The 20,247-nt window shown below is 39.8% G+C and overlaps 1 protein-coding gene across 7 annotated transcripts in view; it reads right to left on the reverse strand.

Annotated features, from left to right (window-relative positions):
• The window catches only part of PLCH1 (phospholipase C eta 1), a 217,318-nt gene that overhangs the window by 41,067 nt on the left and 156,004 nt on the right, over positions 1–20,247 (reverse strand). For all 7 annotated transcript variants that reach the window (XM_030822742.1, XM_030822744.1, XM_030822743.1 and 4 more), the window contains exons 8-9: positions 18,524–18,644; positions 14,252–14,423 (exon numbers count right to left, since the gene is read on the reverse strand). In XM_030822742.1, the coding sequence (XP_030678602.1) occupies positions 14,252–14,423; positions 18,524–18,644 (293 nt within the window). The remainder of the gene's footprint in view (positions 1–14,251; positions 14,424–18,523; positions 18,645–20,247) is intronic.

Raw genomic sequence — 20,247 nt, forward strand, 5'->3', positions numbered from 1 at the left:
CAGCAAAAAGAGTCTATGGAAAATTACTATTTGTTTTTTTTTCATAAGCAACATTTTATTTACAGGCATACCTTAGAATTATTATGAGTGTGGTTTCAGATCACTGCAATAAAATGAATATCACAATAAAGAGAGGCTCACGGATTTTTTGGTCTCCCAGTGAATATAAAAGTTACAATTATGCTATATTGTAGCCTATTAAGTGTGCAATAGTATTATGTCTAAAAAAAGTACATACCTTAATTTAAAAATATATAATGCTATAAAAAGCTAATGATCATATGAACCTTTGGCAAATTGTAATCATTTTGCTGGCGGAGGGTTTTGTTTCGATGTGGATAGCTGCTGACTGATCAGGGTGGTGGTTGCTGAAGGTTAGGTGACTGTGGCAATTTGCTTCTTTTTTGTTTTGTTTTGAGATGGAGTTTTGCTCTTGTTGCCCAGGCTAGAGTGCAATGGTGTGATCTCGGCTCACTGCAACCTCCGCCCCCTGGGTTCAAGTGATTCCCCTGCCTCAGCCTCCCAAGTAGCTGGGATTACAGGCATGTACCACCATGCCCGGCTAATTTTGTATTTTTTTAGTAGAGATGGGGTTTTACCATGTTGGTCAGGCTGGTCTCGAACTCCTGACCTCAAGTGATCCACCCGCCTTGGCCTCCCAAAGTGCTAGGATTACAGATATGAGCCACCGCACCTCACCAGCAATTTCTTAAATAGGACAAAAATTAAGTTTGCTCCATTGATTGACTCTTCCTTTCACAAAAGATTTCACTGCAGCATGTGATGCTGTTTAATAGCATTTTACCTACAGTAGAACTTCTGGCAAAATTGGAGTAAATGCTCTCAATCCTTCCTATTGCTTTATCAACTAAGGTTTTGTACACCTCAAGAACTCACTTGCTTTGCTTATTCATATAAGTAATTCGTCATCTATTCAAGTTTAATCATGAGATTGCAGCAATTCAGTCACATCTTCAGACTCCACTTCTTTTTTTTTTTTTTTTTGAGATAGGAGTCTCGCTCTGTTGCCCAGGCTGGAGTGCAGTGGTGCGATCTCAGCTCACTGGAAGCTCCGCCTCCCGGGCTCACACCATTCTCCTGCCTCCACCTCCTGAGTAGCTGGGACTACAGGTGCCTGCCACCACACCTGGCTAATTTTTTTGTATTTTTAGTAGAGACGGGGTTTCACTGTGTTAGCCAGGCTGGTCTCCATCTCCTGACCTCGTGTTCTGCCCACCACGGTCTCCCACAGGCTCCACTTCTAATTCTAGTTCTCTTGTTATTTCTAACACATCTACAGTGACTTTCTCCACTGAAGTCCTAAACCCCTCAAAGCCATCCATCAGGATTGGAATCATCTTCTTCTAAACTCCTGCTAATAATAATCTGTTGACCTCCTCAAAGAATCGCAAATGTTCTTAATGGTATCTAGAATGGTGAATCCTTTCTAGAAAGTTTTCAATTTAGTTTGCCCAGACTTATCAAAGGAATCGCTATTTATGGCAGTTATAGGCTTACAAAGTACATTTCTTATAATAAGACTTGAAAGTCAAAATTATACATAGAACAATGAGCTACAGAATAGATGTTGTGTAGCAGGCATGAAAACAACATTAATCTACTTATACATCTCATTAGAGTTCTTGGGTGACTAGGTGCATTGTCAATGAGCAGTAATATTTTGAAAGGAATCTTTTTTCTTGAGCAGTAGGTCTCAACAGTGGGCTTAAAACATTCCATAAACCATGCTGTAAAAATATGTGCTCTCATCCAGGCTTTGTTATTCCATTTATACAGTGTAGGCAGAGTAGATTTAGCATAATTCTTAAGAGCCCTAGGCGATGAAAAATGAGCACTGGCTTCAACTTAAAGTCATTAGCTGCATTAGCCCCTAACAAGAGACTCAGCCTGTTCTTGATGCTTTGAAGGCAGGCATTGACTCCTCTCCAGCTATTAAAGTCCCAGATGGCATCTTCTCCCAATATAAGGCTGTTTAGTTTACATTGAAAATCTGTTGTTTAGGCTGGGCACAGTGGCTCACGCCTGTAATCCCAGAACTTTGGGAGGCCAAGGCAGGCAAATCACCTGAGGCCAGGAGTTTGAGACCAGCCTGGCCAACATGGTGAAACCCCACGTCTACTAAAAATACAAAAATTAGCTGGGTGTAGTGGCATGTGCCTGTAATCCCAGCTACTTGGGAAGCTGAGGCAGGAGAATCACTTGAACCCAGGAGGCAGAGGTTGTAGTGAGCTGAGACGGCGCCACTGCACTCCAACCTGGGCGACAGAGTGATACTCCATCTCCAAAACCAAAAAGAAATCTGTTGTTTAGTGTAGCCACCTTCATCAATTATCTTAGCTAAATCTTCTAGATCCCTTGCTGCAGCTTCTCCACCAGCACTTGCTGCTTCACCTTGCACTTTTTATGTTATGGAGATGGATTCTTGCCTTAAACCTCATATACCAAACTCTGCTAGCTCCAAACTTTTCTTCTGCAGCTTCCTCACCTCTCTGAGCCTTCACAAAATTGAAGAGAGTTAAGGCCTTGCTCTGGATTGGGCTTTGGCTTAGCGGAATGTTGTAGCTGGTTTGATCATTTATCCAGACCACTCCAACTTTCTCTCTATCAGCAATAAGTTAAGGCTATTTTGCTTTCCTATCATTGTGTGTTTACTGAAGTAGCACTTTTAATTTTCTTCAGGAACTTTTCTTTTGTATTCACAAAATGGCTAACTCATGAGTACAAGAGGCCCAGCTTTCAGCCTGTCTTGTCTTTTAACACATCTTCCTCACTAAGTTTAATCATTTGTAGTTTTTGATTGAAAGTGAGAGACATGTGGAGATGCCAGAGGAAAATGGCAGCTAGGAGGCAGGACTAACTTGCAGCTCCCACTCGGACAATGGAACAGCATGTGGAGACTCGCACCATGAACTTGTGCTACAAGAACTACCGCAGGAACATACCAGGAAAACCAAAAGAATTCACAGACCCTTTGAAGGAAGCAGACTGCTGTTCCAAGCTCTGTGAGACAGCTGAAAAACTGTGAGTGGCCAAAGTGTGAGTGGGGAAGATCCACCCTTGAACACATGTCCTCACTAGGGAACCTGAAAATCTAGATCACAGGTGATATGGTTTGGCTGTGTCCCCACCCAAATCTCATCTTGAATTGTAATCCCCATAATACCCACATGACTAGGGAGAAATCTGGTGGGAGGTGATTGGACTATGGTGGCAGATACTCCATGCTGTTTTTGTGATAGTGAATGAGTTCTCACAGGATCTGATGACTTTATAAAGGGCTCTTCCCACTTCGTGCTCACTCTTCTCTCTCCTGCCATCTTATGAAGAAGGTGACTGTTTCCTCTTCACCTTCTGCCATGATTGTAAGTTTCATGAAGCCTCCTAGCCATGCTTTCTGCTAAGCCTGAGAAACTGTGAGTCAATTAAACCTCTTTCCTCTATAATTACCCAGTCTCAAGTATTTCTTTATAGCAGTGTGAAAACTGACTAATACAGTAGATTGGTACTGCAGAGAGTCGGGTACTGCTATAAAGATACTTGAAATTGTGGAATTGACTTTGGAACTAGGTAACAGACAGAGGTTGGAACAGTTTGGAGGGCTCAGAAGAAGATAGGAAGACATGGGAAGGTTTGGGGCTTCCTAGAACTTGTTGAATGGTTTTGACCAAAATGCTGATGGTGATATGAACAATGAAGTCCAGGTTGAGGTGGTCTCAGATGGAGATGAGGAACTTTTTGGGAACCGGAGCAAAGATCAGTCTTGCTATGCTTTAGCAAAGATACTGATGGCATTTTGCCCCTGCCCTAGAGATCTGTGAAACTTTCAACTTGAGAGAGATGATCTGAAATTGGAACTTATGTTTAAAAGGGAAGCAGAGCATAAAAGCTTGGAAAATTTGCAGCCTGATGATGTGATAGAAAAGAAAAATCCAGCTGGGCATGGTGGCTCATGCCTGTAATCCCAGCACTTTGGGAGCCCAAGGCAGGTGGATCACCTGAGGTCAGGAGTTTGAGACCAGCCTCACCAACATGGTGAAACCCCATCTCTACTAAAAGTACAAAATTAGCCAGGCATGGTGGCACATGCCTGTAATCCCAGCTACTTGGGAGGCTGAGGCAGGAGAATTGCTTGAACTCAGGAGGTGGAGGTTGCAGTAAGCTGAGATCATGCCACTGCACTCCAGCCTGGGCAACAAGAGTGAAACTCCATCTCAAAATAAAAAAGAAAGAAAAGAAAAGAAAAACCCATTTTCTGGGGAGAAATTCAAGCTGGCTGCAGAAATTTGCATAAGTAAAAAGGAACTGAATGTTAGTCACCAAGACAATGGGGAAAATGTCTACAGGACATGTCAGTAACCTTCATGGCAGCCCCTCCCATCACAAACCCAGAGGCCTAGGTAGAAAAAATGGTTTCATGGGCCAAGCCCAGGGCCCTGCTACTGCTCTGTGCAGCCTTGGGACTTGGCACCCTACAACCTATCCATGGCTAAAAGGGGCCAACATTCAGCTCAGGGCATTGCTTCAGAGGGTGTAAGCTCCAAGCCTTGGAAGTTTCCACATGGCGTTGGGCCTGCAAGTGCACAGAAGTCAAGAACTGAGGTTTGGGAACCTCTGTCTAGATTTCAGAGGATGTATGGAAACACCTGGATGCCTAGGCAGAAGTATTCTATGGGGTGGAGCCCTCAAGGCAGTATATGGAAGAGAAATGTGGAGTTGGAGCCCCCACACAAAATCCCCACTGTACCACTGTCTAGCAAATCTGTGTAAAGAGGGCCACCATCCTCCAGACCCCAGAATGATAGATCCACCGACAGCTTGCACTGTGTGCCTGGAAAGGCTGAAGACACTCAATGCCAGCCTGTGAAAGCAGCTGGGAGGGGTGTTGTACCCTGCAAAGCCACAGGAGTAGAGCCACCCAAGACCATAGGAGCCCACCTCTTGCATCAGCATGACCTGGATCTGAGACATAGAATCAAAGGATATTATACTGGAGCTTTAAGATTTAATGAGTGCCCTGTTGGAGTTTGGACTTGCATGGAGCCTGTAGCTCCTTTGTTTTGGCCGATGTCTCCCTTTTGGAATGGGAGCATTTATCCAATGCCTGTACCCCCATTGTATCTTTGAAGTAACTAACTTGCTCTTGATTTTACAGGCTCCTAGGCAGAAGGGACTTGCCTTGTCTCAGATGAGACTTTGGACTTGGACTTTTGGGTTAAGGCTGGAAAGAGTTAAGACTTTGGGGGATTGTTGGAAAGGCATGATTGTGTTTTGAAATGTGAGGACATGAGATGTGGGAGCAGCCAGGAGCAGAATGATATGGTTTGGCTGTGTTCCCACCCAAATACCATCTTGAATCATAATCCTCATAATACCCACATTTCTTGGGAGAGAACTGGTGGGAGGTAATTGGATCATGGGGGCAGTTTCCCCATGCTGTTCTTATGATAGTGAGTTCTTATGAGATCTGATGGTTTTATAACAGGCTCTTCTCCCTTCACTGTTCACCTTTCTCTCTCCTGCAACCTTGTGAAGAAGGTGCCTGCTTCCTCTTTGCCTTCTGCCATGATTGTAAGTTTCGTGAGGCCTCCTAGACATGCTTCCTGTTAAGCCTGGGAAACTGTGAGTCAATTAAACCTCTTTCCTTTATAATTTCTCTGTGTCAGGTATTTCTTTATAGCAGTATGACAACAGACTAATAAAATGAGAGAAGGATTTGGCCTTACCAAGAGCTGAAACAAATTTAGAGAGCTGAGCAAAATATAAAGGTAGAAGAAGCAGCAGGAAGAGCCCCGTGGGCACACCCAGTACCCACGGAAACCACTTCTGACTGTCTCACAGGGGCCTTTGGGGAGGCTACCAGTAGAATTGGGGAAAGAATACAGGGAGAAGGAAACTTCGAGATTAACTTTGTAATAATTACAACCAAGCATAAACATTTATGGCAGAATCTGGGGGCAGTAATGGGAGCAAACAGGAAGTGCAGGTAGGAGCACAGAGGCCATGGCAGGTGGGGAGAGGTGGGGCCTGAAAGGCCTGCTTGCTTTCTCAGTTGGGAGGCTTGTAGCCTGCAGCAAGATCTCAGCCCTGCTCACCAGCTGCCTGGATATAAACTCGGTGCTGGTGGTGGGAATGAGACTGGCCTTGCTGGCTGAGTGGGAACTAGGTGAGGCCTGTCACTGCCAGCTTTCCCCACTTCCCTGGTGACCTGTATGATGCAGCAGAGGCAGCCATAATCCCCCTGGGAACATAAGTCCATTGGACTGAGAACCACACTCCCAGCCCCCACAGCAGCCACTGCAAGCCCTGCTCAAGGAGAGTCTGAGCTTAGACACGCCTAATCCTGCATCCAACTGATGGTCTTTCTCTACCCACCCTGGTAGCTGAAGACAAAAGACATAATCTCTTGGGGGCTCTATGGCCCTGCCCATTGGCTGAGAAACCCAAATATGTATCCAGGTGATCTTAGGGCAAGCGTGTATCGGCTGATGATCTCTTAAAAGTGCTAGTTCCTGGCTGGAGGACAACCAACGACTAGCACAACCAGCACACTAAACAAAACAACCAAGGACCCTCACAGAGTCTACTTCACTCCCCTGCTACCTGCACCAGAACAGGCCTCCATGGCTGAGAGACCTGAAGACAGATCACTTAATAGGACTCTTTGCAGACATTCCTGAGTACCAGGCTGGAGCCTGGTAGCCCTGCTGGGTGGCTAGACCCAGACAAGCAATAACAATCACTACAGCCCAGCTATCAGGAAGTCCCATGCCTAGAGGAAGTGGGAGGGCACCACATTAGAAGACCACCCTGTGGGACAAAAGAATCTCAACAGCAGCCTTTGAATCCCAGATCTTCCCTCTGACATAGTCTATGAAAAGGAACCAGAAAAACAATTCTGACAATATGAAAAAGCAAGGTTCTTTAACACCCTCAAAAGATCACAATATCTCACCAAGAAAGGATCCAAACCAAGAAGAAATCCCTGACTTGCCAGCAAAAGCATTCAGAAGGTTGATGATTAAGCTACTCAACGATGCACCAGAGAAAGGTGAAAAACAATTTAAAGAAATTCAAAAGCAATGCAGATTATGAATGAAAAAAAATATCCAGAGAAATAGATGGCATCAATACAAAGCAATCACAACTTCTAAAAATAAAAGATATTCTTAGAAAAATGCAAAATACACTGGAAAGTTTCAATAAAAGAATCAAAAAAGTAGAAGAAACAACTTCAGAGCTTGAAGACAAGGCTTTTGAATTAACCCAATCTGACAAAGACAAAGAAAAAAGAATAAAAAAAAGAACAAAGCCTGGAAGAAGTTTGGGATTATGTTAAATGAACAAACCTAAGAATAATTGGTGTTCCCCAGGAAGAAGAGAAATCTCACAGTGTGGAAAACCTATTTAGGAAAATTTCCCTGGCTTTGCTAGAGATCTATACATCCAAATACAAGAAGCTCAAAGAACACCTAGAAAATTCATCACAAAAAGATCATCACCTAGACACATAGTCATCAGGTTATCTAAAGTCAAGATGAAGGAAAGAATCTTAACAGCTATGAGGCAAAAGCATTAGGTAATCTATAAAGAAAAACCTATAAGATTAAAAGCAGATTTCTCAGCCAAAATCCTACAAGCTAGAAAGGAATGGGGTCCTATCTTCAGCCTCCTTACAATAATTATCAGCCAAGAAATCTTATATCCAGCAAAACTAGGCTTGATAAATAAGGGAAAGATAAAGTCCTTTTCAGACACACGCAAAAATCCAATTTCAGATCATAGACAACAAAAATGCTGAGAGAATTTGCCACTACCAAGCCAGCACTACAAAAAACAAACAAACAAACAAAACAAACAAACAAAAAGCTAAAAGCAGTTCTAAATCTTGAAAGAAAACCTCAAAATACACCGAAATAAAACCTCCATAAAGCATAAGTCCCACAGGGCCTATAAAACAATACAATGAAGAAAAAAAAAGGAATTCAGGCAAAAACAAACTAGCAAAATGAATCTAATAGTACCTTATCTCTCAAAACAAATTTTGAATGTAGATGGTCTAAATGCTCCACTTAAAAAGCACAGAATGGCAGAATAAATAAGAATTCACCAACCGAATATCTGCTGTCTTCAAAAAACTCACATAAGATATAAGGACTCATAAACTTAAAGTAAAGGGGTAGAAGAAGATATTTCATGCAAATGGACAAAAAAAGTGGGCAGGAGCAGCTATCCTTATATCAGACAAAACAAACTTTAAAGCAACAGCAGTTGAAAAAGACAAAGAGGGACATTATACCATAATAAAAGAACTAGTCTAGCAGGAAAATATCACAATCCTAAATATATATTCACCGAACACTGGAGCTCCCAAATTTATAAAACAGTTACTACTGGACCTAAGAAATAATATAGACGGCAACAAAATAATAATGAGAGACTTCAATACTCCACTAACAGCACTAGACAGGTCATCAAGACAGAAAGTCAACAAAGAAACAATGGACTTAAACTATACCCTAGAACAAATAGACTTAGCAGATATTTACAGAATATTCTACCCAACAACTACAGAATATACATTCTATTAATTAGCACAGGAAACATTCTCCAAGACAGACCATATGACAGGCCACAAAACAAGTCTCAATGAATTTAAGAAAATCATAATTATGGCAAGTACTCTCTAGGACCACGGTGGAATAAAATTGGAAATTGACTCCAAAAGGAACCCCAAAAAACATGCAAATACATAGAAATTAAATAATCTGCTCCTGAATAATTGTTGGGTCAACAATGAAATCAAGATGGAAACTTAAAAATTCCTTGAACTGAACGATAATAGTGACACAACCTTTCAAAATCTCTGGGATACAGCAAAGTGATGCTAAGGGGAAAGTCCATAGCATTAAATGCTTATATCAAAAAGTCTGAAAGAGGACAAACAGACAATCTTAGGTCACACCTCAAGGAACTAGAGAAACAAAAACAAGCCAAACCCAAATTCAGCAGAAGAAAAGAAATAACAAAGATCAGAGCAGAACTAAATGAAATTGAAACAACAACAAAAAATACAAAAGATAAATAAAACAAAAACCTGGTTCTTTGAAAAGATAAACAAAATTGATAGGCCATTTGCAAGATTAACCAACAAAAGAAGACAGAAGATCCAAATAAGCTCAATTAGAAACAAAATGAGAGATATTACAACCAATATCACAGAAATACAAAAGATCATTCAAGGATACTATGAACACCTTTACATGCACAAACTAGAAAACCTAGAGGAGATGGTTAAGTTCCTGGAAATATACAATCCTCCTAGGTTAAACCAGGAAGAAACAAACTCTGAACAAACCAACAACAAGCAGTCCGACTGAAATGGTAATAAAAAAAAATTGCCAACAACAACAAAAATGTCCAGGACCAGATGGATTCACGGCTTAATTCTATCAGACATGCAAAGAAGAACTGGTACCAAATCTATTGAAACTATTCCAAAAGATGAGAAAGAAAGAATCCCCCCTAAATCATGCTATGAAGCCAGTATCACCCTAACACCAAAACCAGAAAAGGACATAACAAAACAAAAGAAAATTACAGACCAATATCCCTAATGAACATAGATGCAAAAATCCTCAACAAAATACTAGCTAACTGAATCCAACAGCATATCAAAAAGATAATCCACCATGATCAAGTGGGTTTCATACCAAGGATGCAGGGATGGTTTCACATGTACAAGTCAATAAATGTGATACACCACATAAACAGAGTCAAAAACAAAAATCACATGATCATCTCAATAGACGTAGAAAAAGCATTTAACAAAATCGAGCATCTCTTTATGATTAAAACCCTCAGCAAAATTGGCATAGAAGGGACATACCTTAAGGTAATAAAAGCCATCTATGACAAACCCACAGCCAACATTATACTGAATAGGGAAAAGCTGAAAGCATTCCCCCTGAGAACTAGAACAAGACAAGGATGCCCACTTTCACCACTTCTGTTCAATGTAGTACTGGAAATCCTAGCCAAGGCAATCAGACAAGCGAAAGAAATAAAGGGCTTCCAAATCTGTAAAGAGGAAGTCAAATTGTTGCTGTTTGCTGATGATATGGTTGTACACCTAGAAAACCCTAAAGGCTCATCCAAAAAGCTCCTAGATCTGATAAATGAATTCAGTAAAGTTTCAGGATACAAGATCAATGTACACAAATCAATAGCACTGCTATACACCACCACCAACAACCAAGCTCAACCCCTTTTACAATAGCTGCAAAAAATAAAATAAAAAACTTAGGAATATACCTAACCAAAGAGGTGAAAGAGATCTACAAGGAAAACTACAAAACCCTGCTGAAGGAAATCACAGATGACACAAACAAATGGAAACACATTCCATGCTCATGGATGGGTAGAATCAATATTGTGAAAATAACCATACTGCCAAAAGCAATCTACAAATTCTATGTAATCCCTATCAAAACACCATCATCATTCTTCACAGAACTAGAAAAAAAATCCTAAAACTCATATGGAACTAAAAGAGGGCCCGCATACCCAAAGCAAGGCTAAGCAAAAAGAACAAATTTGGAGGCATAACATTACCTGACTTCAAACTATAAGACTATAGTCACCAAAACAGCATGGTACTGGTATAAAAACAGGCACACAGACCAATGGAACAGAATAGAGAACCCAGAAAGAAAGCCAAATACTTACAGTGAACTGATCTTTGACAAAGCAAACAAAAACATAAAGTGGGGAAAGGACACCATATTCAACAAATAGTGCTGGATTATTGGCAAACCACATGTAGAAGAATGAAACTGGATCCTCATCTCTCACCTTATACAAAAATCAACTCAAGATAGATCTAAGACTTAAATATGAGACCTGAAACCATATACATTCTAAAAGTTAACATTGGAAAAATCCTTCTAGACATTGGCTGAGGTAAAGACTTCATGACTAAGAACCCAAGAGTGAATGCAACAAAAACAAAGATAAATAGATGGGACTTAATTAAACTAAAAAGCTCCTGCATAGCAAAAGAAATAATCAGCAGAGTAAACAGACAACTCACAGAGTGGGAGAGAATCTTCGCAGACTATGTATCTGACAAAGGACAATATCTACAATCTACAAGGAACTCAAACAAATCAGCAAGAAAAAGACAAATAATACCATCAAAAAGTAGGCTAAGGACATGAGTAGACGATTCTCAAAAAAGATATACAAAATGGTCAACAAACATATGAAAAAATGCTCAACATCACTAATAATCAGGGAAATGCAAATCAAAACCACAGTGCAACACCACCTTACTCCTGCAAGAATGGCCATAATCAAAAAATTAAAAAATAATGATGTTGGCATAGATGTGGTGAAAACAGAACACTTTTACACTGCTGGCAGGAATGGAAACTAGTACAACCATTATGGAAAACGGTGTGGAGATTCCTTAAAGAACTAAAAGTAAGTATTTTCCTCTTGGTAGATACCACTCCTGCATATCTACCAAGAGGCAAAGAAGTCATTATATGAGAAAGACACTTGTACACACATGTTCTTAGCAGCACAATACACAATTGCAAAAATATGCAAACAGCCCAAATGCCCATCAATCAACGAGTGGATAAAGAAAATGTGGTATACATATATACACCATGGAATACTACTCAGCCATAAAAAGAATGAAATAATGGCATTTGCAGCAAGCTAGATGGAGCTGGAGACCATTATTCTAAGTGAAGTAACTCAGGAATGGAAAACAAAACATATGTTCTCACTTATAAGTGGGAGCTAAGCTATGAGGGCACAAAGGCACAAGAATGATATAATGGACTTTGGGGATTCGGGGGGAAGAGTGGGAGGGGGTGAGGAATAAAAGACTGCTCATTGGGTACAGTGTACACTGCTGAGATGACAGGTGCACCAAAATCTCAGAAATCACCACTAAAAAACTTATCCATGTAACCAAACACTACCTGTTCCCACAAAACCAATTGAAACAAATATTTTTTAAAAAGTAAGAGACATGTGAGTTTCCTTTCACTCGGACACTTGGAGGCCATTGTAGGGTTATCAACTGGCTTAATTTCAATACTGTTATGTCTCAGGAAACAGGGAGAACTGAGGAGTGGGAGAGAGATGGGGAATCAAGTGGTTCATGGAGCAGTCAGTACACACACAACACTTATCAATTAAGTTTGCCGTCTTATATAGGCAGGGATTATGGCTCCCCAAAACAATTACAATAGTAACATTAAAGATCGCCAATCACAGATCACCATAACAGATACAATAATAATGAAAAAGTTTTAAATAGAGCAAGAATTACCAAAATGTGACACAGAGACACAAAGTAAGCCCATACTTTTGGAAAAACAGTGCCGAAAGACTTGCTTGACATAGAGTTGCCACAAACCTTCAATTTGTCACACACACACACACACACACACAAAATGCAGTGTCTGTGAAATGCAATAAAGTAAAATACAATAAAATGAACTTTGCCTGTATTTTATCAGAAAATTTACACATATATAAATGTGTATGCATGCATGATTGGAATATATGTGTGTAATAGTTGTAATAATAAACAACTTGTCAATCTCCAAAGTGGTAAGTAGCCATAGACATCCTGCCTTTTCAATCAGAGTTTGCTCTGATAGTAAAGGAACACAAGAAATCAGTTGCCTTGTTTTTGCTTTAAATGGGGTTGCGCTGTTCTGCAGATCCAGGAAGCTCCTTAATGTCTAAACAACATTGCTGCTAGCAAATGGACCTCAGATGCTCTTGAAATACTTGCAGTCCACATTGCTGCCACCCTTTCCCATGAGTGCCTCAGACTTTCTGCCTCTGATTCATCCTGATGCCATAAGCCCTGGGATATTCTGTGTCAAATAACTCAAAGCCCAGTTATGCAAAGGAGACTCAATTAGTCCACATTAAATATCCACTGTGAGTTCCACTGTCCAAAAGAGAAAGATTTCAGTCAAATGAATTTATTCTGCATTTAACATCTTGACTGCTGACTAAAGAACATTTAGGAAGTAGAAACATTTACAAGGTTATAAAGATGACATTTCATTTTCTAACCCACAAATCAATTTTTACTATAAAAGTTTGCTTTAGCAAGACTTGGGCAAATTGGCCTTCATGTTATCTCTTGCATTATGTGGAGCTTTTATTCAAAATACCTTTATGCATATAAATGCCTAGCAACACCTTTTTGATGTATTCAGAATCTATAATTTCATTTAATTGGCAGAAAACAGGTTTTGACCAATTCTAAGAATGAGTATGTTCCATCCTTTCCATGTGCTGCTCTCTCTTAAAGCCCCAGTTGAAGTCCTGCCATGAAATTACATTGCCTCCTTGACTTTCCTGCTCCTCCTATATATTTGTTTTTTCATACACACCTCTTTTAAGTAAAATATAACCCAGTTTGAATTTTAATACCCTATTGCTTTTCTTTACATTTTTAATCACAAAATGATGTGGCCACCCAAGGTGGTTTTAGTACAAACACACAAAATTCACTGGAAATAAGTAAAACCACAAAGTCAGTGATCTGAAAACTGAAAGAACTGTCTTTCTGGCTATTCTTTGCATGAATAACATTTATTGTAGTAAGCTTCCTCCCTCAGAAAATCTGTTTATGAAATGTCATTCTGTTCACCTACTGCTCTTTCACATATACATGAGTCCTGTGGGGCATGATGTCTGTGCCTGTGTTCCTCTTTGAAGTGAGCTCTTCTCACTTGCATAACCAAGACTGATCAACCATGAAGCTTTTTGGGGTTTTTTTTGGTTTTTTTGACAGGCAGTTATTGGAGCTTGAAATGGGAGAAAAAATCTGAAAGAACTGCTTTCAGATATGGATACAAGGAGCCTTCTCCTTTCCTGAACCTCACGCTCCTACACACACATTTCTCTCTAGTGTGAACTATTACAGACTAAAATATCAAACATTTGGCTTACAGTATTGATGTTTTCACTTCATAAGTACAAATCTCAGAATATGTGCTCAGTCAACAATAAGCTTCTTCTGAAGACATGACTATAAATACATTGGAATAAGGCGCATACATAGATCTATACAATCCTTCATGTATTGATTCTAATTATTATTCTCCCTTGAAACCCATTTTTATTCTTTAAGGGAGGGCAGGCTTAGCTGATAATGAATGTCTTTTATTGCATTACTTGAAGTAATTACCTTCACTAGAATTTTGCCTTTCAAACTTTGAGGGCTTGGAAGCTGCTTGCACTCCCCTGTATCAACAGATGTCAGGTCCAGTTTGTCTCGGAATATTCCTTTCAGGTACTGAGCAATCTTCCTTTGCTGCTGGATACTGCAGTGATTCTCGATAGACAATATAACCGGAAACCTGAGAAAAGAGCAACACAGTCCAGAGGCATCAGGTGCAGGCAACTCACAGGGATTTTTGAAAATGATTCAGTATTCACTGTGTTGTTACAATCCTAGTGGCAGTATTTGCGATACTGATGATGATTAAAATGCTTCTAAAATGAGAAAGATTAGAAATGCATTTAAAAAGTTCCTCTGAACAAATATACTTTGCTCAGCATAATGGATGAACAAAATAACAATCCACATGGGATGGCTTTTCTAACATTTTGCATCAGGAAACAATGGTAGATATATTATGTTTCTTTTAAAAGAAGAGAAAATTTTAAAAGAGATGAGAAGTCTAAAGAAAGTAAACTCATATAATGTAACTTTGTCTTATTTATTCAAAAGTCTAAAAGCATCTAAGAGACCACTGAGTATCATTAAATGAAGTTATTGACTCTAAAATATATAATTAACCCCCACCTTGAAAATTATGATTGAGGATAAAATAATGTAAGGGAATTCTGTGTTTTATAGCATCCTACGTCACGCATTTCAAAATCACTTTTATAGAATTATATACTAGTCTTTGTCAAAAAATAAAAATAAAAACCAGCCAAGCATTCATTCTACACCAGCACTCAGGTTTCTGCACAGAAAACATGAGATCCATGTAAATAATTACCTAAAGGAGTTGGTGGCTAAGGGAGAAAGGAGATCAGGGCTGATTACATGATTTTACTCCTCTCTTAACCTTATTTTTTCCTCAGAATAAGAAATTATTTCAAATTCAGGTTTATTGACTTTTTTCTAGTTTTCTGTTACATATCTTCAGACATAATAGGCAATATATTTAAATCACCTAATATATCAACATATACCAATATTTAAATCACCTAATATATCAATGTGCAGAAAAACTTTTTCCAGGCTCTCATGACAAGCACAAGTTCCACAATACGGGCTATGACCTCCAGACCTACATTCTCTCCTCATTAGTAAAACCTGATGCTGTGGGTCATCTTACAGATGAGCCTTTGTGGCTGAGGTAGGTTTCCTTACTTGACTACAATCTGTTTGCTATTCATTTCTTCACATAGGTTTTACCCTAAAGTGCTAGAAGAGGGAAAAGCAACAGCAACAACAAACTGACAACCCTGAGTTGTCCTGCAGTCACATCAGGGAGTTTTAACAAGGAATTTTCACATTGTCAATTCATTTACAAAAAATCTATTAGTGGCAGGGAGTGGTGGCTCATGCCTGTAATCTCAACTTTGGGAGGCCAAAGCAGGCAGATCACTTGAGGCCAGGAGTTCGAGACCAGCCTGGGCAATATAGTGAAACCCTGTCTCTACTAAAAATACAAAAATTAGCCAGGCATGGTGGCACGTGCTGGTAATCCCAGATACTCAGGAGGCTGAGGCAAGAGAATCACTTGAACCCAGGAGGCGGAGGTTGCAGTGAGCTGAGATAATGCCACTGCACTCCAGCATGGGCAACAGAGCAAGTCTGCCTCAAAAAAAAAAAAAAAAAAAAAAAAAAAAAAAAAAAAAAAAGCCTAATTAGTGTTTGATGATGTTTAGTGTAAAGCTGTGCTTCTCAACAGGGAATGAGGCGATTATTCCCCCCAATACAGCAGACACTTGTCAATATCTGAAGACATTTTTGGTGGTCACACTTCAGGGGTGCTACTGGCACATAGTGAGTAGAAGCTGAGGATGCTGCTTTCCACCCTGCATTGCACAGGACAGCTCTCTACCAAAAAAAAAAATTATCAGTACACAATGTCAATAGTGCCAAGGTTGAGAAACCCTGATATAAAGATGCAACCAAAGTTCAGAAAGGAGAGGAAAAGGCTGAACTTCTAAAATGTACTAAACAAGCTTATTAATTGTTTTAATTTGAAGTGCTTTTCTTCTAAGGGTTCCCAAACATGAAGTAAATTGTCAAATCACCAGAGGATCTTCCAAGATACATAGGTGGCAGGTCTTCTCAACACCCTACTTCATACATTGGGAAATAAAGGCAAATTACTTCACCCATTTGGCTAAGACCTGTAGAAATCAGGGTTGTGAAGACCCATTAGAAAATGCAGTACTTAACATTCTTCCATATGGAAGGCATCATAAACTAAATCTGCTATGCAGCAAGCGTGTCTTATTAGAAAAGCATTTTTAACCTCATGTTTAATTGATGAGAAGACCAAATATTGGAAATTTTAAAGGCTACTAACTTCTAAGAAATTAATTTTACACAATTGTAATTTTAATTTGTTTCCTTTAATTCAAAAATCCTTTCTTGAATAGCTGGTATACTGAAGGTACCTGCTAGGCAACAAAAACGAATACAAAATAATAAGACATTGCTCATATTTTCAGTGAGTTCACAGTCTTACAGATGTAAAAGAAGGCAAGTAACCAACCAATTGCAAGAGGGTGCTATGTGATATGACAGAAATATGTGCAGTGTGCTAAACACAGAGAAAATATGGAGAAAAAGAAGATTTAAATCAGCTGGTGGTATTAGTAAGTTGTCGGAGGGACAATACTTAGATGGCCTTGTAGAATAAGCAAGAATTAATCAGATAGACTAGTGGGGAAGGGTGTTCCAGGCAGAGAGAACAGCACATGTAAGAGTGGGGAGTTGGGAAAGAGCCGGGCTCAATGGCGAAGCTGAAAGACAGTCATTGAAGGCAGAATCCTAAATCTCTGTGGTATAATGGTGGAAGATGATAGTGGAAGACAAGGAAGATGCCAGACCTTAAGGGACATGAAGACATGCCTGTGTGTTGGGAGAGCTTCTGACAGGCTTTAAGACAAGAATTGAATCACCATGCTCATATTTCAGAAAGAAAACTATAGCACCAGTGTGGAGGATGAACCAAAGGGGAAATAAAAATGAACAGGAGGCAATGGAGTCAAAAGATAACTTGGGAAGTAGAATTGCCAAGAATTGGTTGAGTCTAGAATCACTCCCAGTTTCTGGCTGAAGCCAGTGCTGCCCCTAACCATTAATAAGAGGAAATGGAGTGAGAAGCAAGGGGAGGTTTGGCAGAATGAGATGCTGAGTTCCCCTTGGGGCATAAGCTCCTTGATGGCAGGAGCCTTATCTTCTGCTCACTGTTGTGACTCCCCACACCTATGGGATACTCAGATGAATATTCACTGAGGATTTTTCCTTTTCTTTTTCTGAGATGGAGTGTCACTCTGTCACCCAGGCTGGAGTGCAGTGGTGCAATCTCAGCTCACTGCAACCTCCGCCTTCTGGGTTTAAGCAAATCTCATGCCTCAGCCTCCCTAGTAGATTGGATTATAGATGTGTACCACCACATCCACCTAATATTTGCATTTTTTTAGTAGAGACAGGGCTTTGCCATGTTGGCCAGGCTGGTCTCAAATTCCTGGCCTCACATGATCCACCCTCCTCAGCCTCCCAAAGTGCTATAGGAGCCACCGCACCTGGCCTCACTGAGTATTTTTCGACATGGGTCTAGAACTTGGGGGAAAAGTTCTGGACATAGAATTTGATAAATATCCACAAAGTAGACCTAGGGCAACACCTTAGAAAACAGCTAACCATTAAAGGAGTGAGGAAATAGATTAATAGAAAACCACAGGACAAAAAAAAGAGATTGAGAAGCAATGAGAGCAATGGAGGGGAGAATGATATAATGGAAGCCAAAAAAGGCAAGCAGTGGGGAGGAAATATTCAACACTGTCAAATGACAAGGAGAGGGTCAAGTAACATAAGGACTCCAGACACCTCAGTGTATAGATAAGACATCCATCATGATCAAAACCCACGAATTATGTACATAGTAACCTATGTTTCCAGATTTTATGGACACTCTAAACCCTGGATTTGGAAATTTAGAGGTCACTGTTTGCAAGAACATCTTTAAGGAGGCATATTAAGAAAGAATGGGATAAGAAATCAATGCAGCATGAGAAAGTGCAAACGTGAAGGCCACATTATTTGTTCACGATGTTTTCCTGTGAAGGAAGGAGAAAACTAGGCTAGCAAAGAGGGCGGTATAGAGTCCAAGGAAGAGGATGTGGTTTTGTAGCTACGTTACATCAGGCAATGCTCCATGAGGGAGGCTACCGCTTAGCTTGCAGGTGCTGCTGTACTTACTCATTCTTCACAAAGGCGTGCTTGTTGATAGTCTCCACAACATCTCTGAAGAGAATTTTTGAAGTGAGAGTGTAACCATGATGTACTACTGGCTCTCCATCCGGGCCATCCCAACAGTCAACTGCCAAAAACAGAACTTTATATCAACAACCCAAAGTCTCTGGTGCTTATTAATATTTCTGGAAATACCAGACACATATTAAGTCCATTATCTGAAATTATACCCATTTCAATCCTGACAAAGACGTGACACAGACACAGAAATCGATGTTCTGGCATATTTATCAGAACAAAGAATTAAAGAATTGCTTTTCCTCAAGACACAATGATTTGGTTTTGAGTGTGGTTAAAAAAGATGTCATATTCTTAAACAGCTCAGGATTCACCAAAAACTCATTAGAAGTTATCTAAATCCAGTCAAGTGTGCCCAAGGATAGGGAGATTTCTTGAAAGGTCATTTATCCAATTTCACTTCTTCTTCTTCTTCAGGTTATGAAGGTCTTTTAGAAAGTCACAGTGTCCTTCTCAAATCAATAATATAGTTTTCACTATTGTTCACTTAAGCTCACAATGTTTTCATTAGACTGATTTCCATTTCATTAATATTACAGTAATTATAAAATAACATCAACTTCCTAAGTTCAAATCCTCGAGCCCTGCCAAGATTTATGTGAATTTGGGCAAACAACTTAATCATTTGAAGACCTGCTTACCCCATCTAGAAAAGGAGAGTAATAGCACTTATATCATAAATTTGAGTGACAGTTAAATATATGTAAAGTAGCTTGTAACACTGCATGGCATATAGTAACTATGATTGTTATTGATACTATTAATATTGCTCTCTACCCACACAATCTCATCAGCTCTCAGCTGGAGAAAGACAGTAGGTTTTTCACCATCCCCCTCTGACTAAGAATTTGCTTTCTCTTGTTTTTCTATTTTGCCCCCCGACTAATTCCTCAAAACACTACTTTCACCACACTGCTCCTTTGCTCAAAAGCCTACTTGGTGCATAGCACAGCATCCAACACAGAGAAGTAAGTAGTCTGTAAATATATGCTAAATGGATTAATAAATATCTTACATCACACAGTAGCTCGTGCGTGCTTACCTCCAACACCCCTGTCTCTTGTGCTAGAGACTGGCTAATCATTCACTAACCCTGTTTCTTCTTTTACCAAGGGAACACAGCTGTACTCTATTTCCTAGCCTTCCTTTGCAGGAGGATGTGGCCAGTGAAATGTGAGCAGAAAGTATGTGCACCACTTCCAGGTATGGTTGACAGAAACCTGCTGCCTTACATAATCATTCATCTTCTTTCCTCTTCTTCTGTGACTTTAGAAGTGGTGAAGATGGTACAGCCACAAGATGGAAAAAGACAAAACTGCTTGAGAGATTCGCCCACTAGGAACACCCATTTTGAACTTCACATAATCAAGAAATAAACTTCAGTTGTTTTAAGGCACAGACAACTTGAAGTTTCATTGTTAAAAGGATAATGTTGCCTTAATTACCATGCTAGCTCCTGTCTGACAATTGAATCTTACTTTCTCCTACACCCAAGCTCACAGGTTTGTTCTTCTGGTTAGGCAAATTTTCTCACATACATTCGCACCTCCATGCGTCTTTGCTTCTTTCTTTAAAGTCAACTGATGTATCCCCTTCTCATTTTGCTTATCTAAATCCTAATCAAGGCAAAACTAGGATCCCCCACAGAACCT

This window comes from Nomascus leucogenys, chromosome 11 (assembly GCF_006542625.1).
Source record: "Nomascus leucogenys isolate Asia chromosome 11, Asia_NLE_v1, whole genome shotgun sequence".
In the NCBI taxonomy this organism is placed as follows: Eukaryota; Metazoa; Chordata; class Mammalia; order Primates; family Hylobatidae; genus Nomascus; species Nomascus leucogenys.